The sequence below is a fragment of the Scyliorhinus torazame genome, chromosome 14 (assembly GCF_047496885.1).
Source record: "Scyliorhinus torazame isolate Kashiwa2021f chromosome 14, sScyTor2.1, whole genome shotgun sequence".
Lineage (NCBI taxonomy): Eukaryota > Metazoa > Chordata > Chondrichthyes > Carcharhiniformes > Scyliorhinidae > Scyliorhinus > Scyliorhinus torazame.
In genome coordinates, this window is record NC_092720.1 from 71092283 (window position 1) to 71115721 (window position 23439).

General features: G+C 46.5%; 1 protein-coding gene across 3 annotated transcripts in view; it reads left to right on the plus strand.

Moving 5' to 3' along the window:
- Positions 1 to 23439, plus strand: part of LOC140389799 (PEX5-related protein-like) — a 293828-nt gene that overhangs the window by 246015 nt on the left and 24374 nt on the right. For all 3 annotated transcript variants that reach the window (XM_072474334.1, XM_072474335.1, XM_072474336.1), the window contains 4 exons: positions 9260 to 9330; positions 20277 to 20474; positions 20640 to 20805; positions 21659 to 21816. In XM_072474334.1, the coding sequence (XP_072330435.1) occupies positions 9260 to 9330; positions 20277 to 20474; positions 20640 to 20805; positions 21659 to 21816 (593 nt within the window). The remainder of the gene's footprint in view (positions 1 to 9259; positions 9331 to 20276; positions 20475 to 20639; positions 20806 to 21658; positions 21817 to 23439) is intronic.

The following is a 23439-nucleotide window of genomic DNA, read 5'->3' on the forward strand; positions in this document are numbered from 1 at the left end:
TGGGCATGCTGCCATATCGATGCAAGATTCTGCTACGACCTGATGCCAAGCCAGTGATCCATGCACCACGCCGGGTCCCGGCTATGCTGAGGGAGCGCCTGAAGGCACAGCTCAAGGATCTTCAGCAACAGGGCATCATTTCCAAGGTAACCGAACCGACTGACTGAGTCAGCTCGATGCTATGTGTTAGAAAGCCTTCGGGAGACCTGCGCATCTGCATTAATCCCAAGGATCCCAATAAGAATATAACGCGTAAACACTACCCCATCCCGAAGCGGGAGGAACTCACCAGTCAGATGGCACACGCACGTTTTTTCACCAAGTTAGATGCGTCACATGGATTTTGGCAATTCCAGCTGGATGAGTTCAGCAGAAGGCTCTGCACCTTCAACACACCGTTTGGCTAATACTGCTATAATCGCATGCCGTTTGGCATTGTCTCGGCATCAGAGATCTTCCATCGCATCATGGAGCAGATGATGGAGGGCATTGAAGGGGTTCGTGTGTACGTGGAAGACATCATCATATGGTCCATGACCCCTGAAGAGCATGTTTCCCGTCTCCAGCAGGTATTCCGCCATGTCCATGCTAATAGCCTGAAGCTGAACAGGTCCAAATGTTGCTTTGGCATGTCGACACTCAAGTTCCTAGGTGACTAGATCTCTCAGCAGGGCGTGCGCCTGGCCACAGACAAGGTCAAGGCCATTGAAGCCATGAAGATCGCTGAAGACAAGAAGGTGGTGTTGCGCTTCCTGGGCATGGTCAATTTTCTGAGCAAGTTCATCCCAAACCTGGCCTCACACTACAGCCCTACGAAACCTGGTGAAAAGTCCACTGTCTTCGAGTGGAAGGCAGCACATCAGGCAGAGTGGTTGGAGCTGAAAGCCAAGCTCACCACTGCACCCGTCTTGGCATTTTTCGACCCAGACAGGGAGATGAAGATCCCGACAGATGCGAGCCAGGATGGCATCGGTGCCGTGCTGCTTCAACGCTATGACACTTCATCCTGGGCACTGGTAGCCTACGCATCGAGGGCCATGACGCCCACCGAAACAAGATATGCACAAATCGAGACGGAATGCCTGGGTCTTCTCACTGCCATTCTCAAGTTTCACGGCTATGTCTACGGCCTGCCGACATTCACTGTCGAGACGGATCTTAGGCCTCTGGTCCACATTATCCACAAGGGCCTGAACGATATGACGCCTCGGTTGCAGCGCATCCTCCTCAGACTCAGAAGGTACGACTTTGACTTAGTGTACACGCCTGGCAAGGAGCTCATCATCGCTGATGCATTGTCCCGCTCCATCACATTGCCTAGTGAACCGCTGGAAATCATCCGGCAGATTGAATCACTGGTGCACTTGTGTGCTAGAATGTGGTTCGTATCCGCGAGGAGACAGCCAAAGACCCCCTCGTGCAGCATGTCATGCATCACCTCGCCAATGGCTGACAGAAAGGGCAGTACCCTCAATTTTACAATGTAAAGGATGACCTGACGGTGATTGATGGTATCCTCCTCAAGCTGGACCGGATTGTCATTCCACTCAGTCTCCAGAGCTTGGTGCTCCGCCAAATCCATGAGGGACACCTGGGCGTCGAGTAGTGCAGACACAGAGCCAGGCAGGCTGTCTACTGGCCCGGTATTAGCCAGGACATCTCGAACATGGTCCTCAACGCTTTCAGCCAGCGCAGAGTAAGGAGACGCTCCAGCAGCATGAAATCGAGACCTCCCCGTGGTCCAAGATTGGCATCGACTTCTTTCATGCAAATGGTCGTGACTATGTGTTGATTATTGACTATTTCTCCAATTACCCAGAAGTCGTGAAGCTCTCAGACCTCACATCTCGGACCGTCATCAAGGCCTGTAAGGAGACGTTCTCCAGGCATGAGTGACAATGGCCCGTGCTTCAACAGCCACGAGTGGTCTATGCTTGCCAAGTCATAGCATTTCAAACATGTCAGTTCCAGCCCACACTATCCGCAGTCCAATAGGAAGGTTGTAAAAGGGGTGCACATTGTGAAACAGCTCATCTGCAAGGCCGCAGATTCTGCTTCTGACATGTACCTCGTGCTGCTTGCGTACAGGGTGACCCCACTGTCCGCTGGCATGTCGTCGGCTCAACCCCTGATGAACAGGGACCTGCGGACGACACTTCCAGCCATACACTTGCCCGACCTGGATCACCTCCCGGTGCTGCAGAAGCAGCTCCGAAACCAGCAAAGGCAGGGCTATGATGCTCATGCCACCGATTTGCCCGTGTTATCCCCGGCAGACACTGTCAGGATCAGGATACCAGATGGTGGCTGGTCTGCTCCAGCTGTTGTTGTTCGACAGGCTGCGCCCCGCTCATCTGTTGTACGTATGGCTGATGGTTCTGTTGTGCGACGAAACAGACGGGCACTGCGCAACGTTGCCTGCCCGCAACCGCTTTCTTCTCCGTTTCCGTCCGTTGTTTTGCCACCACCTGATATCTCGAACAATGAGGCCACCAGTCAGGCTTCTATCCCGCCTGTCAAGGCGCTGTCGTCCCCACCACCACCTCTCTGGCGGTCGACAAGGATCAGTCGCAAGCCCCAGAGACTGGACTTATGAACATTTGTTTTGTTTGCTATGTTCTGTTTTCTCACATTAGACAGTTGTCTTCACATGTAGATACGTTCACATATGCCACCGCTTGTAAATATGTTAATATATGCCACCACATGAAAGTACGTTCCCATGTGCCAACAAAACATACAAAAAAAGGGAAGATGTCATGATATGCAGACATGCAGATAATGATATACAGACAGGCAGCTAATGAACACCGAGAACAGGACATGACCAATGAACAGGCAGGACACTCAGGGGTGGTATCTCACTATAAAAGGCACGAGGCACTCACACTCTGCCTCTTTCCACTGATGAACATCTACAGAGTGAGTCACGTGTATGTACAGTATCACACCTCCAGCACGTGGCAAGAGCTAGTCTGGTTCAGTCAGATAGAGTAACCACACTTAGGTTAGCAGAGAGTCGAACTCATAGAGAACTGTGCTAACTGTACTACTGGTTCAATAAATCAGATTGAACTAACTTCAAGGTCTGGAGTATCTTTTGGTCAAAGCTGCATCCAGTTGCAGCCTGTGTTATCCCAGAGTACATAATACAACACTGGCGATCTTCCAGTGGCTATGCAAATAAACTGACACAAAAATTCTGGCAAGTGAAGCTTGAGACCAGAAGCGGCTCCCACACTAGATGCATTGGCTCAAATCCAGCAGAACTACCAAGTGGTATTTCAGAAATTCTGTGTATTTTTGGCAAATGGTAAAATAAATCAGCATTAAATATTGCATTGATATTGTACCTGCTGGTTTACCTTGCTCCTGTGTATATTTTCTTCCATTTCACTTTTGTCAAAAACATTTAATTTATCAATTGGAGAGTTCAGGAGTTTACAGGGGAAATTAAGACAATTTCTAGTGCATCTTAACCACATAAAAAGTACATGCCATTCACTGCATGAAAAAAAACGAGTGTTGCTTCAGCCGCGCAAAACATTATGAAATAAAAGCAGAAGTATTAAATGTTGGAACAAACTCAGCAGGTTAGGCAGCATCTGTGTAGAGCGGGAGAAACAGATGCTGTATAACTTGCTCTGTTTTTTCCAATTTCATTTCCAATCCCCAGCATCCGCAGAATTCTACTTTTCAATTAATACATTATGGAAGCTGTTTGTTCTAGCACATAAGAGTAGCAAGTTGGGAAATATTTGTAACAGGTTAGACCTGCTGGAAGCTTGACTTTGAGAATTTACACTGCATAGAATCATAGTAAAGTGACAGCACGGAAGGAGGCCTTTTGGCCCATCTTGTCCATGCAAGCCCGAGGTGCCCTTTCTAATCGCACCTTCCTGCACCCGGTCCACAGCCCTGTATCGTACAGCACTTAAGCAGGTCCTTGTACTTTTAAAAAGATTTTATGGTCTCTGCCTCCACCACCAACTTGGGCAGCAAATTCCAGACTCCCACTACCCTCTGCGTAAAACAAACTCTTCCTCATGTCCCCTCTACACCATCTGCCACTGATCTTGAATATATGTCCCCTGGTTCTAGAATTCTCCACCAAGGGAAATAATTTTATTCTGTCTACTCTATCTCTACCCCGGATAATTTTGTACACCAGTGTTGAAACACTGGGCGCGATCGAAAGGCCACTCAACCCCCTGAAGTCAGCTTACAGCGGCGCAGCGTGGCCAATAAAAGCCTGGAGACTCCGCTTCTGGGATCTACGCGGCTCGCAATGCCTTGCAAGATCCAACGCGATCTTGCAAGACGTCATGATGTAAATCCCACCCATTGTGGGCAGGATCACATTTTGGCAAATCTGCAAATTAGAAAGAGAATTAGTCTCACTCTAATGTGCAGATTCTAAAGGGACCTGAGACTTTAGAATTCATCCCCTTCGCCTCTGAGACTTCAGGTGAGTGCTGTCCGCATTGGAAGATCTCTGATAGCCTCGCGCTACTCAGGGATACGATCGCCTACGTGCAGGACAGGAAGGTGGACACCTGCCTCATCAGCCTTGACCAGGAGAAGGCTTTTGACAGAATATCGCACACCTACATGATGGATGTGCTCTCCAAAATGGGGTTTGGGGAGGGAATTCGCAATTGGATCAAACTGCTCTACACAAACATCTATAGCGCAGTCTCAATCAATGGGTGGGAATCAGAAAAGTTCCAGATCAAATCTGGAGTCAGGCAGGCTGTCCCTCTCTCCTCGGCCCTGTTTGTATGCTGCATAGAACCTTTTGCCGAGTCCATCAGGAAGGATCCGGGTATAAGAGGAGTGACGATCCCAGGCAGTGGAGGCGTGCAAGTTAAGGCCTCCCTGTACATGGACGACGTCGCCGTCTTCTGCTCGGATCCCTAGTCTGTACGCAGGCTCTTGAATGCCTGCGACCAGTTTGAACTGGCCTCGGGAGCCAAGGTAAACCACGGCAAGAGCGAGGCCATGTTCTTTGGGAACTGGGCCGACCGGTCCTTTGTCCCCTTCACTGTCAGGTCAGATTACCTGAAGATGCTGGGGATATGGTTCGGAGCGACTGGGGCATGCACCAAAAACTGGGAGGAGCGCATCGCCAAGGTAGGACAGAAAGTGGGCGGGTGGAAGCAACGCACCCTCTCCATTGCGGGAAAAAAAAACCCTGGTCATCAGGTGTGAGGCACTCTCTGTGTTCTTGCACGTAGCGCAGGTCTGGCCCATTACCCGACCCTACGGCGCAGCAGTCACCCAGGCCATCTTCAAATTCATCTGGAGATCCAAGATGGACCGTGTCCGAAGGGACACCATGTACAAACCTCTGGATAAGGGAGGGAAAAACGAACCCAACGTCTCCCTCATCCTGATGGCCACCTTTGTGTGCAGCTGCATCAAGTTGTGTGTGGACCCCTGGTATGCAAACACCAAGTGTCACTACATACTGAGGTTCTACCTATCCCCAGTGTTAGAAGGATGGGCCTGGCCTCATTGCCGCGGAACGCTCCAAGTAGTTGGACCGTGCCGTACCACCTGTCCCTCGTGGAAAAGTTTTTGAAGAAAAACACCTATGACCACAAGGCAATGAAGCAGTGGTCAGCGCGTAATGTCCTCGAGGCCCTCAGGGAAAAGCAGACTGTGGAGGACGTTGGACGGTTCCCTGAGCAGACTGTCAGAGTCATCTGGCAGAACGTCTCATCACCAGAACTTACAAACAAGCACCATGACCTAGCTTGGCTGGTGGTGAGAAGGGCCCTCCCCGTCAGATTCTTCATGTACACCCGAAGGCTCTGTGCCGTTGCACGCTGCCCTCGGAGTGGCTGTGGGGGAAATGAGACGGTCACCCACCTCGTTGTGGAATGTGCCTTTGCAAAGAAGGTCTGGAGAGAGGTGCAGTGGTATTTGTCAAGGTTCATCCCGAGCAGCTCTGTGACGCAGGACTCTGTGCTCTACGGACTGTTTCCACGGACACACACCGAGACAAACATCAACTGCTGCTGGAAGGTCATCAACTCGGTGAAAGATGCTCTTTGGTCTGCCCGAAACTTGCTGATCTTCCAGTGCAAAGAGCTGTCCTCGACCGAGTGTTGCAGACTGGCACATTCCAAGGTCCAGGACTACGTGCTGAGGGACGCACTCAAGCTTGGGGCAGCTGCCGCCAAGGCGCAATGGGGAAAGACCACTGTGTAAGGTCTTACCAGCAAATTTACACCGAGGGGCGGGTAACAGTGTAAACCCCCCTCGGTCTGGGTCATTAACACTCCAATGTATAAAAGAAACATGACAATGTAAATATTTAAGAAGGAATTGTAACGTAACGAGCGATATGTGTGTAAGGTTATCAAAATTGAATGGAAGAAAGTCAAGGGAATGTGTAAATCTGATGGAAATGTTCTGAAATGTTTATGATAGATTTTATGAATCAAGTATATTTTTGGGGGGATAAAAAAACCCAGACGGAATGGCATTCTTGGGGTTCTCCAAGGGGATCAGAGGCCCCCAGCAGCACCCCCTTTGGGCAGGGTGGTGCAAACTGCTGGTGTCAACTGGCATACGTGGTGATCGATGCCAACTGGCATAGGTGGTGATAGGTTGGCACTGTCGAGGTGCTAAGTTGGTATTTTTTGGTGTACACGCGATCGGGCCAAGGGTGCCCTGACTGGTATTGGGAAGGGTGCGGGTGGGGCCGCGGAACCTCCCATTGTGTGTTCGGGCTGGCGGTGTAGTCGGGGATTGCTTCAGGGGCCTAGCAGATCGGGACGCCATTTAAAAATGACATCCCGATCTGTCGCTACACTGGGGAGTTCTGGCAAGCGGAGCTCCCAGTGTACAAAGCGGGACTCTGTGGTTCCGTGACTGCGCTGGACTCAGTTCGCAGCGGCCACTTGAGGTCCCCGAATGGTGTGAGCACACGTGTCCCACGCCGTCGGGAACGTGGCCCATGGGGGGCGGAGTATCGGGGAAGGGCCTCAGGTGATGTCCTGAGGCCATCCATACGGCGTGCGGCGTACTCCCCGAGTATGCCGGTTTTGAGGGGGCGGAGCATCGCAAACACGGCGCTGCCCCCAATTCCGGCATAAACGGGGATTCTCCAGCTGAAAGCGATGTCGGCGATCGGAGAATCCCGCCCAAGAACTAGGAGCAGGAGGAGGTCATTCAGCCCCTCGAGCCCACTCCGCCATTCAATACTATCATGGCTGATCTCCTCGCGGCCTCAACTCCACTTTCCTGCACATTCTCACAACCCTTCGGCCCATTACTAATTAAAAATCCACCTATCTCCTCCTTAAATTTACTCAAAGTCCGGGCATCCATTGCAATCCGGGGTAGTAAATTCCACAGATTCATGACACTTTGAGAGAAGTAATTTCTCCTTATCTCTGTTTTAAATCTGCTACTCAGCCTAATGCTATGACCTCTTGTTCTAGATTGCCCCAATAATGTTCTTATGGCAAATCATCCTCCATTATCAAGACAATCCCTCCTCTTCCATTCTACTTGTCCTTTTAGCTGGTTGTGTCCCTGGAATATTTATTTCCTAACTGCCTCACTCAAGGTCACATCCATCTAGCCCTGATCACAGGCCAAATCCGAAATATCCAGCCTCAGGGATCTGGCTGTCAAAGTGTCCAGGTAACTTTCTCCTTCCCTGATATATTAGTGTCCAAAACTCAGACACCAGTTTATCAACTCTGCACCAAAGTTCTTTGAGCTGCAGCCACTTACAAACACATAATTGCTGTGGATCATCAGTGTCCATGAGCTCCCACATATGTTACAGCCGCAACATATCCCCTGCCCTGCCATCTTGTGCTTTATTTAAGTTTGAACTTCCATTTCGTCATTTTTCACCAGCCAATTTGAAAATCGTACATCTGTTCTGTATCTAATTAAAGATTAAAAATATATATACAAAAGTCGAGTAATTTGAAACAGGATGAAACTGGTAGTAAAATCTAAAATTAAAGTAAAATACTGTGGATGCTGGACATCTGAATGAAGTCCAAAAAGTGCCAAATAAATTAAGCCAATCTGGCAGCATCTGTGGCGAGAGAAACAGAATTAACATTTCGAGTACGCGTGACTCTTCTAAGAGCCAAAGAGGGAAGAAAATGTGATGGATTATGTAGTTGAAGGGGAACGTGGAGTAGACTAGACGGTCAGTTATAGGTCGGAGTTAAGGAGAGATTGACAAAGTTGTCATGGTCACGAGTGTTAATGGTAGCATTAGGACTAAAGAAGGTGCTGATAGTGAGATAAAGATAAGGTAGCAGAGTGTGTTAACAGGAGAACAAAGGCCAGTGCTCAGTGAAAGCAAAACTAAAGAACAAGTGGCCCATTGGGGAGGGGGGAGGTGTTTGGGCTGGGACAAAGAAAGAAAATTTTAAAATGGGTCAAGATGGAGGAGAAAGTTCACCGTCTAAAGTTATTCAACTCAATGTTGTGTCCAGAAGATGACAGGAAAGTCTGGGTCATGCTTGCAGACTGAGTGAAGGTGTTCTGCAAAACAGTCACTCAGTCTGAGTTTAGTCTCCCCAGTGTAGAGGAGACTGCATTGGAAGGAGCGAATACAGTAGACCAAATTGAAGGAGGTACAAGTGAAACGCTGCTTCACCTGAAAGGAGTGTTGGGGTGTTGGACGTTGAAGAGTGAGGGGGTAAAAGGGCAGGTGTTACACCTTCTGTGATTGCATGGGAAGGTGTCGTGGAAAGGGGATGAAGGGTTGGGGCAATGGAGGAGTGGACCAGGGTATCACGGAGGGGGTGGTCCCTGTGGAATGCTGATGGTGAGAGAAAGATGACTTCCATGGTGGTATCATGCTGGAGTTGTTGAAAATGCCAGAGGATGATCCTTTGAGTGCAGAGGCTGGTGGTGTGAAAAGTGAGGCCAAAAGGAACGCTATCATGGTTCTGGGAGGGAGGGGAAGGGTGAGGGAAGAGTCGCAGGATATGGGTCGGCCACGATTCAGTGCCTTGCCAACCACAGTGTGGGGGAAACCTCGGTTGAGAAAAAAAAGCAGACATTTCCGAAGCGCTGTTTTTGAAGGTAGCATTACCAGGACAGATGCGACGGAGGCGGAGAAACTGGGAGAATGGGTTGGAGTCCTTACAGGAAACTATTTTATTTTATCTATTAAAAATTGTATTCTTTTAATGTAAGTATTAAAGTTGTATTGTGTTAATGTGTATGTAATCATTATTATTGCTTCTTTGCATTGTTGGTATGTGCGCAGGCTTGGCAATACTTGGGTACCACACAAGCAGATAATGAAAATGAACAGGCTGCAATTGTCGCTCTCCAGAGGTAAATTTTAACAAAGCGTAAAAAGTCTATATATACTATTTTCTGTATAGAGAGGTGGAATTTATAAATTGTTGCTTCCTCTGCAGGACATAGTTTGGTCCATGGATTAAAGTGCTAATTTGTTTAGTTATACAAAATTTGGATAATGAAGTTGGGTTTAGTGGGTGAGGAATCTGGTATGAGACTTTACAAGAGCAGTGTTATGTGTGACTGCCTTAATGACTCCAGGATCATAGAAATGTGTCTGCACCACCTCTTCAAATGAGCATTCCCTGCCTTTTCCCATACACCTGCACGTTGTTTCTATTCAAACATTCATGTGACGCCCTCTTGAATGCCTCAATTGAACCTGCCTCCAGACAGAGCATTTTCACATATCACATTTTCTTCTTTAGCAAATCACTTTAAATCTGTGCCCTGTTGTTCTTGATCCTTTTACGACTAGGAACAGTTTCTCCCTATCTACTCAATCTCTATTACATCTCCCCTTAGCCGCCTTCTCTCCAAGGAGAACAGTCCCAACCTCTCCAATCTATCCTCATAATTGAAATTTCTCATCCCTGGAAACATTTTTGTAACCCTCTACTGCACTCTCTCCAGAGCGTTCACATCCTTCTTATAATGTGGCACCCTGAACTGTACACAATATCCCAGTTGAGGTCTAACTAGTTTCTTGTATAAGTTCAGTACTCTATGCCCTATTAATAAATGCCAGGACACCATATGCTTTATTAACAGCTCTTTCCACCTGTCCTGCTACCTTCAATGATCTATGCATCTATACACTCAAGTCCCTCTGCTCCTGCACCCCCTTAAGAATTTTATCTCTTATTTTATATTGCCTCTCCCATTTTCCTCCTACCAAAATGCAACACCTCACACGTCTCCACATTGAACTTCATCTGCCACCTATCTGCCCACTCTACCAACTTGTCGATGAATCATAGGGAATAAAACCTGGGCAGAGTTTTCCCAAGCCCCATTGGCATGTTCGATGGTGGGAGGCTCAGAAATCAGTTTCATGCCAGCATGAATTTGCAGCAGGATCTTCTGCTGGTACCTACCATGACGGGTCAGAAAACCCACCAGAGGCTAGCATGAATGTCACTAGCATCTCATTAATAGGGTGCAGATAAAGGCCAGATTCTCCATGAAGCTGGCGGGAAAGTAACACCGGTATGAAACATGTTCGGAATAACGTGGCGTGCTGATGTCATGTCTCATCTGGCCAATGCCTGGGGCTGCCTCTGGAGTTCAGGATGGAGGCCACCCGCAACCCTGGAGCACCACAGCATCTGCAGGTGAACCTTCCAGATCAGGTGTACTGGAGGATCTCCATCTTCCAATCTCTGAAAGGTCCAGCAGATTCATTTTTCATGAGGTCCACCTTTTTTCTTCAATAGTGGGTCTATGATGTTGGGCACCTTTTCAATATGGCACCAGGACATGACTGTCATCCAGGCCTGCCCTGCCACTGAACATGGCGTGAAACACCCAGTTGCATAATTAATGAGGTCAGGGTGGAGGATCTGGCCTGTTTTCCCACCAGCCATCATCACAGGAAATGCTCCCCATTCCCATCCCCACCACAGCACCTAATCTCGAAATGGGAGAATTCAGCCTGTGGTCAAAGTTGTAACAAATGAGACATCGCCTTCATCAAATTGCTTTAACAAATATATGTCTTCATTTATCATCCTTTTCTTTACATAGCAAGAGCATGTACATGACATTGTTTAGGCCCATGTTATGTTGGAAAAAGAAACCTGGTTAAAGATGAGAAAGCGAAGGTGATTTTGGTTGTTTCATTTACTGTATTTTTCTAATAAGTTGCTGCCTTTAGGTATAATAGCTCCCTCTAGAATCAAACAATTGTCCTCCAGTGAATCCTTGTTGCAGGATTTAAACTGGACTGCTGCATATAACAAAGGTAGAAATCAGTGGTTTTGGCACATGACTAGCAACACAACGGTGCAAATTTAAATCTAACCAACTTGGAAAATTAATTCAATAAATCTGCTAATTTCATCGACCCATACCCAATGTCCTTCAGGGAGGGGAATCTCCCACTTCTACACACTCAGGCTGACATGTGACTTGAATCCTACCATATGTAACTGATTCTAAATGCCCTAACTCACCACTCAGTTCTAAAAGATTCACCACCGAGCAGCATCATATTAAACCAAGTTATTAGATTTAGATTTAGATTTATTGTCACGTGTACCAAGGTACATTGAAAAGTATTGTTCTGCGTACAGTCGAGGCAGATCGATCGCTCCATACTTGAAAACATAAAACATACGGTAAATACACGATGTAAATACATAAACATTGCCATCGGGTGAAGTATATGAAAATAGTGCTACAACTGTAGAGAAGATGAGTAGAAAGATCAGTTCAGTCCATAAGAGGGTCATTCAGGAGCCTTGTAACAGCAGGGTAGAAGCTGTTTTTGAATCTATTGGTGCGTATTCTCACACTTGCGTATCTTCTGCCCAATGGAAGAGAGAATAACCTAGGTAGGGTGGGTCTTTGATTATGCTGCCCGCTTTCCCAAGGCAGCGGAAGATGTAGACAGAGTCAATGGTTGCGAGGCAGACTGGGCTGTGTTCACGACTCGCTGTCATGTCTTATGGTCTTGGGTCGGGCAGTTGCCATACCAAGCTGTGATGCAGCCAGATGGGATGCTTTCTATGGTACATCTATAAAAATTTGTAAAAGTCATTGTGGACATTCTGAATATCCTGAGAAGAATAGACGCTGTTGTACTTTCTTGGTCCTAGTGTCGACGTGGGTGGACCAGGACAGATTGTTGGTGATGTTTATACCTAGGAATTTGAAGCTGTCAACCATCTCCACCTCGGCACCAAAGATAGACAGGGGTGTGTACAACACTTCACTTCTTGAAATCAATAACAAGATCCTTAGTTTTACGACATTAAGGGAGAGGTTGTTGTCATTGCGCCATGCCATTAGGTTCTCCCTCCTGTATTCCGACTCATCATTGTTTGCGATCCGACCCACCACGGTCATGTCATCAGCAAACCTGTAGATGGAGTTGGAGCCAAATTCTGCCTCCCAACCATGTGTGTATAAGGGTTATAGTAGGGGGTTAAGTTTGCTGCCTTGCGGGACCCTGGTATTGAGGACTATTGTGGAGAAATTTTTGTTGTTTATCCTTACTGATTGCGGTCTGTGGGTCAGGAAATTGAAGATCCAGTTGCAGAGGGAGGAGCCAAGTCTTAGGTTTTGGAATTTGGATATGAGCTTGGCTGTTATTATGGTGTTGAAGGCAGAGCTGCAGTCAATGAACAAGAATCTGATGTAGGTGTCCTTGATATCGAGATGCTCCAGGGATGAGTGCAGGGCCAGGGAGATAGCATCTGCTGTGGACCAGTTGTGACGGTAGGCGAATTGCAGTGGATCAAGGTAATCTGGAAGGTTGGAGTTGATCCACAATAATCCTGGGTTTCATTGCATGAAGACAAGGCTTGTACAATCCAAGTCCAGATGATCATGTGGAGATTTTCTCAGTAAGATTCGAGGACTGAAGCCCAAATTCGGAAGGCTGTCCCACTGTCAGATCAAACAACAGCAAAATGTATAGCTCCAAGTCAAACCTATTGTCAATATCCCAGATTTTGACATTGTTGCACCTAGCTATGTCCTGTCTGCCATTCAGAGGTCAGGGCACAGAGTATACAAGGCCCTAAACTTGACGGCAGATCACGGGGCTTAAGATCAAACAAGATTTCTGATCATCAGCTTTACACCACTTTGAAGAAAGACAGAGAAAAACAAGGATACAGAATAAGCTGTGGGCGGGAACTTTAAAACCCCCATGAAGTATAAATCCTGAATCCTGAAAGACATAAATCCAGGCTAGAACCTGAATCAGACGTGAAGAAGCCACACTGCACCCGAAAAGCAGCGCTTCAATGCGGCTGGTAAATGTCGGGAGACCCTGCTCCCAGGATCTACCCGGTTCCCTGTGCCTCGCGACATCTAATGCAATCTCGCGAGACGTCGCAATTGAAGCCTGACGATTGTGGGCGGGATCACTTTTTTGGCAAATCTGCCTGTTAGAGGGAGACTAATCTGCCTGTTAAGAGACCCCGGGCGGGTGCCGTTCAGTGCTGATGTCCACAAATGGGGACCAGACCGAATGGTACTCATGGGGCTCTCCCAGGGGATCGGAGGTACCCATGTGCTTGCTCTCTGGGCAGGGTGGCACCATGGCACTGCCAGTCTGGCACCCTGGCAGTGCTACCTGGGTGACAGCCTGGCACTGCCAAGATACCCAGATGGCAGTGCCAGGGGAGGCAGTGCCAAGGTCCCAAGCTGCTATTTTCAGGCAGGCAGTGATCAGGCCTGGGGGTGCACCTCGCGGGTGTTGGGGGTGAGGGGAGTGCCCAAGGACTGCCTTATAGTGAGTTGGGGCTTTGGGGGGTCCAGGGTCACATTGGGAGCTCGAGAGATTAGGACGCCATTTATCTTTTGCTGCATTGAGTTCTGGCGAGTGCAGAAAACGGGGCTGAGTGCTGCCGCGGACGCACGTTGCCCACTGAGGCCCTGTATCTAACTGGATGGCCGTTAGACCGCGGGGTATTTCTCAGCACACTCGCTCTGGGACTCTGTTCCCATTTGGTTCGGTAGGACCCCACGTTATCACACACTCATGAGGGGCATCACGGGGGTGGAGCTTCGCAGAATTACCTGGGACCACGGGCAGTGTGGGTGTGTTAATGAGAGTTTGTATGTTTAGTTCATAAATCTCCCATTTGTTGAAAGTCCCTTGTGCAGTAGTTAATTTAACGGACCATGCATTAACAACATGAGGTTAGGACTGGAAGTATGGCACAGGGACATTCAAACATTGACCCACTTGTCTTTGCTGAGAAGGTGGCAGACAATTGGGACCGACCGATTCAAGCAGGAATGGATCACCTTCTGTGGTTCCGCATTGTCTGCAAAAAGCAAACGGTCCAAGTGTATACTCTGCTGAACCTAGCAGACCTCACAGCAGTGACGATTCAGAAGAACATAAAGAGGACCCCACAATTACCCTACAGAAATTCAAAGAAATATCCTCCTCGTATATTCTATTCTACTAATCAGAAACCGTTCGAATCAATCCAGTCCTGCATGGACACACTTAAAGGTCTTAGCAGAAAAATGTGCATTTGGAGCATTTACTGGCAAATTCATTAGATTTCGGTTGGGAGGGGGCATAGAAAACTATGTACTCTGAAAACAGCCACTGAAACAGAAAGACCTGACTTTACAGTCTGTTTTAGAAATGTCCATTTTAAACAAGCAATCCGAGAGATCAAACGGAGAATTCAGAGGGGAAGCCCCACTGTTCAGGAGGGAAACATAAGTATGTGCAGTATAGGAGGCCCTCTGCAGCAGCTTGCATGCACAATTGATGAACAGTCAAGCATTTTATAAAGATTTCTTCTGGCAGGACACAAGTATTTTAAGTTCAGGGGTGCCCTGCAGCAACTGCAGCGCCCAGCACCTTTCGCCTTTGGTAAAAAGTGTAATCACGGTAGCAAGTGGAATCACTTCGCCAAATGCTGCAGATCCAAATGACAGCAGTCTCTCTCTCTCCGAAGCCAGCAGTACCCCTGCCAGTCGCTTTCCCAGGAATGGGCGTGAAACTAGCATAAGTTACAGTGTCATCTGAATGAAACGATCAAGGCACCATCAACGCAACCATCCATGCTATATTGCAGAAGTGTGGAATCGGCCACTCAACAAGGAGAAATATTCACTACATTACAGATTAATGCCAAGTCAAAATCAACAAGGGCAAAGAGCAATGTTCTATCCAGAAACAAAGTGCGAGAAATAGACCTGGAGGCAACACTGGATCCCAACCAGCAGTCCGACCACATGGCTTACAGTGGACTGACTATCACCAGGGAAGCCTCAACTTCCACATTGTGGCCCAAAATCTCAAGCCACTACTAGGACTCCGGGACTGCATCTTGTTAGGGGTCATTCAACTTGACCCAGAAGTCCACGCCGTACAACCTCAAGCCCCAGAAATGACCAGATGCAGTGACACCTTTGATTGTCAGACAGTCGGCAGCTACCTGTTATATCCCACATGAGATTAGATGCTTTGGTCACACCAACAATATGTGTGCCAAGAAGGATACCGATTGTGATGAAGCAAAAGGTCATCAGCGACCAAATGTGCGTAATTACCCCACTGGAAGAGTCAACAGTATGGGTTTCGGCAATGGTAGCCATGGTGATAAAGGATGGTGTGGTCAGGATATGTATATGTATTGACCCTGCACTCAGTTCTACTCAGGCCACATCACCCCATGTTGACAGTTGACATCAGTGTGGTGTACAAGTGCAGCAAGGAACTCTACCTAGCTGATGCCTTCTCCAGAGCCTTCGTACCCACCACAGACCATGCTGATCATGTGGCAGCCATCGACCTCATGAAGATAGAGGTACTTTCCTCCCACCACATCCAGGAGTTGAAGCAGGCGCTGCAGCAAGATGTCACATACACCGACTGCATAGTGTCACTATGCAACGCTGTCAGAATCGAGGGAGTTTCCTCCTGACCTCCACGTGTTCTTTGCTTTTAGAGAGGAGTGTGAGAAGCTAACCTTTCAAGAAGACCTAATCATAGAATCCCTACAATGCTGAAGGAGGCTATTCGGGCTATTGAGTCTGCTCCGATTCTTCAAAAGAGTTCTCTACCCATGTCCACTCCCCCCTCCACCTGCCCTATCCCCATAACCTAACCTGCACATTCCTCGACACGAAGGAGCAATTTATCATAGCCAATCCACTAAATCTGCACATCTTCGGACTGCGATGTCAGCAATTTGTCATTCCACCCACTCTCCAGCAGTACTACACCCAAAAAGTCTATCAAGGACATCCAGATTGGATACAACTAAGGCCAGGGCGAAAGAGCCGCTGTATTGGCCCTCTGTGCAAGCTGACATTGAAAGAGAGATCTCCAGTTGCTCCCCCAGCAATGTGCTTAAGTCACACCAAACAAAAGAGCCCCTATACTCACAAGAGGTCTCAGATCTACAATGGGCATTCACGGCAGCAGACATTTTGAATGGTGCAGCAAGCAACACCTGGTATTGGTGGATTTGTGCTCTAGATGGTTCGAACTGGACTATTTGCCAAGTACAACCAGCAGTTCAGTAATTGTGAAACTCAGAGACACCTTGCCACACATGGCATACCGAAAAAGCTATTGACCAGTAATGCCCATTAATTTATCTCTGCTGAATTGCGTACCTTTGCTTCCATTTGGGATTTATCATCACGTAACAAGCAGCCCTTTATATCCACAGTCCAATGAACTCACTGAGAGAAATGTATGCTCTACCGAACAGCTTCTGGGAAAATGTGCATGGGACATCACTGATTTATATGCTACACTTCTCGGCCTGTATAATCTTCCCATCAGGGCCTGCCCTCGTCAGCTCAATGGCTCTTCTCTAGATGCACCAGGACCAAACCCCAAGACCATGTTGCAGCCAGAACTTGTACCCAGTGTGCATGGAGCACAGCTGCAATGCAGATTAAAAACTAGGAGCACTATGACAAACACAGGGCCAAATGGTCCATATGCAGACCGCATGAGGCTACAGCCTATTTAGTGGTCACTGACAAGGCCCTGCAACCCAACAGCTAAGTGGTTACCTCCAATGGCAGCCAGTACATATGTAATCAGCGTCAACTGCTGTCAGTACCCAAGCCACCACCGGCAGCTGATTGCTCAGATCGGCCTCTTTTTCTGGACCTTAGGCCCCATGTGCCTCCCTCAATCCGGAAGTTGTTGGAGTTCTGCATGGCAAGTCAAAGATCTTCACACCGTACGAACAATGTGCCTTGCATTTCTACCACAATGCACAATGCCAATAGGACAGGCCCACCTGCACTTACTGGTGTCTATGCAATTTCCAGATGCTTGAGCAAGTCCAACACGCGGTTTCCGGACTTGTCACGTCTTAGACTGTCTGGACTGACCAAAGTCATTCAGTCCATTTGACTTTTGCCAAAACTTTCATTTTCATTCCCCCGACTTATCCTGAAAGAAGAGAGAAGAGTGCATACAAAGGACACCCACACAACGGGCCATGCACTAGTGGTAAGAGCCAAATTGGTGTTTGATGGTGTGTACAGACTGTTACACGCTTCTCTAAATTTGTTGTTCTGTTTGTATAAACATTGTTCTATGCATACACTGTTACATCTCACACCGTTGGGGGCCCAAACTAAATTGGAAGAATGTCGATAGGGTCGTCATGTGACTATGTGATGACGCAGTCACATTGGGCATCACAGGGGTGGAGCTTCGCAGGGTTATCCAGTATCTCTGTTACAGACACCTGGTCAGTTCTCAACCGTGGCTAAGAGACTGGGCCAGTTTTAAGATAGTGCAGAAAGATCAATTCGTTCCAGGAGTGATAACATAAAGAAATAGGGCTTGGCTATTTTATAACAACATTATTAAAACAAAAGAAAGGAAAACCATTTCAACCCTGACAACAGCAGATTATATGTAGTATCTTAACCTTAAGACACTAGTTTCCATTAAACAACACTTTAAAACAAACTTGCAGCTCTTGTTACACTTACACAAACAGGCAGGCATTACTTGCATTTAGGAAGACATTTTTCTTCTGTTAGAGACATTCATTCAGAACCCTTTTCAAAAGCCTGCCTTGGTGACAATTTCCATGACCTCTCTCGGTCGATTTCCAAAGCCTTCTCTGTAACTTTCATGACCTCTACTGGCCGATTTCCAAAACCTTCTCTGGTGTAACTTTCATGATCTCTTAGTTGAGTTCCAAAGCCTTCTCACCTGTAACTGTTCAGAACAGCATTCTTTCTCTCTCTCTCTCTAAGCTCTGTCCAGCCCCTCAAACAAAGGTTCTCTGCTGGGGTTTCCAGGCTTGAACCCATCAGTGTTATCTGGACTGTTTGATTGCCCACTTCAGTTTATACAAAAGAACAGAGCCATTCTATTGATATGCAGCTATCCTCCCATTGATGGACAAATAGGTCATCAGACTCTGTAATGGGCTAATGGCTGGCAATACAAGAGTGTCCAAATTGATCTGGGGCATTCTGTGTATTCCCACTACTGACTGGGACAATATAACTCTGCTAGGTGTGGGTGTATCCCTTTCACTCTGTGCCAGCAGGATTTTCCCTCAGTCAGTTGAACCACTAAATTTCCATAAGACCATACATTGTACATCCCGCTACATTGTGGTCTCATTTCTGGATCCAATTTCTTAATATCTCCCTCGCTTGACACTTCTAACAGAGTAGGTTTGTAAATGAGAGTTTGTATGTTTAGTTAAGAAATCTCCCATTTGTTGAAAGTCCTTTGTGCAGTCGTTGATTTAACGGACCACGCAGAACGACAGTGCTTTACTAATCCATTTGTCACAGGTACATCTTTCCTCAATAGCATTGGTAAGAGTCTTAGAATTCCTTACTGTGCCAATACAGTTTTGGTCTGCCTCTTTGACACCCATCCCGTGTAGATGGCGACATTGATCCCAGATCATGTATTGCGCTTGCGTCTCCTTGTCAAACATGCAGAAAATGGTGATAGGTCTTTGTATGTGTAACAGCTGATGTTCCCCAGTAGACCAGGAAGATCTTGTAATGGTCTTCTCTGCCTCCAATCTGATACTGTTACTAAATTTGAATAGGCTTGTACCAATTCCCTGATCTTTGGCATCATTGGAGTTTCTGGTCAAGTCTTCGCGTGGTGCTGCAGCAGCAGCAGATCTGCCAAGAGCCTACAATGGATGAGTTACGAACCGAACCCAAACCTAGGAAACTGGGTCAGGGTTGGAGGAGTGGGGAGCAGTCCAGCTCTGCCAAAACAATATTGTACAGGTTATAAATTAGGGAAACTACCACAAACCAGCTACGTGTATGATAAACACCAGAAGCAATAGCCTATTGTTAGACCCAAACAGTGCCACAATTAATGAATAAAATAAAATAATTATCATCCTACCCACATCCAGTTATGAATGGTGGTGGACATCAGGGAATTAACAAAAGCAGAACAACCTCAACTATGACTGAGCTCAGTATGATTTCAAGACAAGGGTGACATGATTCCAGACAGTTTTAGCTAAAAATGATAAATTGACAATCCCACTAGGCATGCAAAGGCACAAAACAGCTGAGTATGCAAAATATTATGGACTCTGAATTATGGATCAAGAGAAGTAGCATAACTGTTACATTACTGGATGATGCAAAGACCTGGAGATATCTGGTTCAAACCTCATCAATTGGGGAATTTAAATTTAGTTTGTTGGCAAAATGATAGATGAAAAGTAGTGTGTGAATTTTTTTCATATGTCTACCTTACTTCCTTGGCTACAGAAAAATGTTAGCTGTTACATCATAGAATCATAGAATTTACAGTGCAGAAGGAGGCCATTCGGCCCAATGTGTCAGCACCGGCCCTTGGAAAGAGCACCCTGCTTAAGCCCACACCTCCACCCCATCCCTGTAACCCAGTAACTCCACCTAACCTTTTTGGACACTTGAGGGCAATTTAGCATGGCCAATCCACCTAACCTGCACATCTTTGGACTGTGGGAGGAAACCGGAGCACCCGGAGGAAACCCACGCAGACATGGGGAGAGCTTGCAGACTCCGCACAGACTGACCTAAGCCGGGAATCGAACCCAAATCCCTGGTGCTGTGAAGCAACAGTGATAACCACTGCGCTACCGTGCCGCATATACACATAAAGTCTGTTAATATTTCCCAATCTATCAACTGTCTTAATTATAGTTTTCCAGTCATAATCTTGTAAAGACATTTCGAAAGCATTGAAAAGATGTCGAGTGAAAACCGCTGTGCCACACCAGTCTTTGGAAAATCTGCAAATCCATTTTTCCTTCTAGATGTCTGGAACTGCAGTCTTGCAACTTGGTTGCTCTTATGGCATTGGCAGTAAGCCTCACCAACACAGGTCTACAACAAGAGGCAGGTGAAGCCCTAAAAAGCTGGATTAGACATAACCCCAAATACAAGTATCTAATAAGGGGGAAAACTGGGTCTCCAGCTCTTGGAAGAAAGGAATGTAAAGAAACAGATGGCAGGTAAATCCAAATTGGTGTTTTAGTTAATGGTGAAGAATTTGTTTTGCAAACATAATTACGGCAATTGCCAGAAAAAAGTAAATTTGCATACAATCTATTTTAACTACGATTGAGTCATTCATATCTTTAGTTATTTGGCACTCAAGTTAACTTAAATATTTTTAGTCTATTCCTTGCAGAAGTGAAAGATTTGTTTCTGAAAGCAGCCCATCAGAATTCTGATACGATAGACCCAGACCTGCAGACTGGACTAGGTGTACTTTTTAACCTCAGTGGAGAATACAATAAAGCTGTTGAAGCATTCAATGCCGCCCTCACAATTAGACCACAGGTAAAATATCACTGTTTTGAATGATTGCATATTTTTACTATAGTCATTCCAGTATGATTTCACTTTTAACTAGGATTTTTCACCTTCGCAAAAATTGGAAAGAGACTGACAATGAAAATTTGTTTCTTCTGTTGGCTAGAAGTGGGAGTAAGATGTTTAGTATCGTATTTATTTGACATCACTTCCACTTCCCCCTTCATTTCCTCCCTTGAACCCGTTTGGCACTCCCTTCGCCACTCCTCGTTTTCCCTCACCGCTTCCCCCTGCCCCTTCCTACTTCCCCAGCATGACCCTTCACTCCTTCCTGCTCAAGCAGTATGGATGGTGGAGAGTAGAAGGAGGAAATGGAGTGGGGAGGAAGTGATGAGAGTGGTGGGGGGGGGGGGGGGGGGAATAAATGATGGGAGTTGGGGGATGTGGTAAAGCTGGAGGGAACCTGAACAGTGGTGTATTTTTGTTTGTCTTTGTTCTATCTTCATCATCTTTAATACAAGTAGCTTCGCAGGCACTGAAACTGCATCTGCACGTGTACGAGAAGTGCTCACCCTTGTGTGTTGTAGCACAAATTAACATTCTTTTATGTTCGAATTGCTGGAATGCCACAAGACCAACATCTATTAGGATAGAATTCCTGAGCAAAAATTGTCAGTAAGGTTTCCTAATGCACAATTATTACACAGCAGTATTCATATTTGAAGTATTGGGTTAACAATATATTATTTTAAATAGCCAGCAACTGCAGATAAAACACACAGGAATGTGGTATAAAAGCATTAAATAGTCATAAATGAAATTTGCCGTTCTGAATTTCGCTGACGATGCTTTAAAATACACATGCACATATATTTCCAAGGATTACTTACTGTGGAATCGACTTGGAGCCACCTTGGCAAATGGAGATCGGAGTGAAGAGGCTGTTGAGGCTTACCAAAGGGCTTTGGAAATTCAGCCCGGCTTCATCCGATCAAGATACAATCTGGGAATCAGTTGCATAAACCTGGGGGCTTACAGGTAAGAGCTAAATTGAGTTTTCCTTGAAATATTAATTTATTTGACTTTGTGTTTGTTGAAGAGAGGCACTCAGTCCTGGGGATTTGAGCATCCACCTCCCCCCCCCCCCCCCCCCCCAATTTGAACATCTATTGCCAGATTCTGAAACGAGGCAGAACAGTGTTGGTTTTTAAAACAATGGGACGAGATTTCCTCTGTGTTTAGCAAATCTCGATGCAGTAGAAAGATTTCCTCTGATTGCTATTTATAGTGAATAGGGAAATCTGTTCTCTTAGAATGCTTCTATCACTTCATGAGAAGATGTAGCGAACAAAGAAAATGTTCCCAATGTGGGTGCAATGTTGCTAACAGCATGGTAACAGCATGAAATCTGAAAGTATCTTGGTCTGTCTTGGAATATAGCTAATGAAATAGAACAAAGATCAAAGAAAATTACAGCACAGGAACAGGCCCTTCGGCCCTCCCAGCCTGCGCCGATCCAGATCCTTTATCTAAACCTGTCACCTATTTTCCAAGGATCTACTTCCCTCTGTTCCCCGCCCGTTCATATATCTGTCTAGATGCATTTTAAATGATTCTATTGTGGCCGCCTCTACCTCTGCTGGCAAAGCGTTCCAGGCACCCACCACCCTCTGCGTAAAAAACTTTCCACGCTCACCTCCCTTTAAACTTTCCCCCTCTCACCTTGAATTCATGACCCCTTGTAATTGACATCCCCACTCTTGGAAAAAGCTTGTTGCTATCCACCCTGTCCATACCTCTCATAATTTTGTACACCTCAATCAGGTCCCGCCTCAACCTCCGTCTTTCCAACGAAAACAATCCTAATCTACTCAACCTTTCTTCATAGCTAGCACCCTCCATATCAGGCAACATCCTGGTGAACCTCCTCTGCACCCTCTCTAAAGCATCCACATCCTTCTGGTAATGTGGCGACCAGAACTGCACGCAGTATTCCAAATGTGGCCTAACCAAAGTCCTATACAACTGTAACATGACCTGCCGACTCTTGTACTCAATACACCCGATGAAGGCAAGCACTCTATCAACCTGCATTGCCACCTTCAGGGTACAATGGACCTGAACTCCCAGCTCTCTCTGTACACCAATTTTCCCCAGGACTCATCCATTGATCATATAGTCCGCTCTTGAATTAGATCTTCCAAAATGCATCACCTCGCATTTGCCTGGATTGAACGCCATCTGCCATTTCTCCAATCTATTTATATTTTGCTGTATTCTCTGACAGTCCTCCTCACTATCTGCAACTCCACCAATCTTAGTGTCATCTGCAAACTTGCTAATCAGGCCACCTATACCTTCGTCCAGATCATTTGTGTATATCACAAACAATAGAATGTGATTCGTGAAATTTGATTTAATTACCTCATTATGTGGTTGAAGAATATTTGCGCCTGTGCAATCTGAGATAAGGATTTGCATTATGCCTTTCTCAACATCCAGATGGTGTATTAGAACTAACTATGTACTTTAAGTGTAGCCATTGTAATGTGGGAAATATAGGGACCAATTTGTGTATAGCATGGACCCACAAATAACAAAGTGCTAATGACCAAACAGTATTTTTCAGATGTTTGTTTACGGATAAATATTGACCAGGTG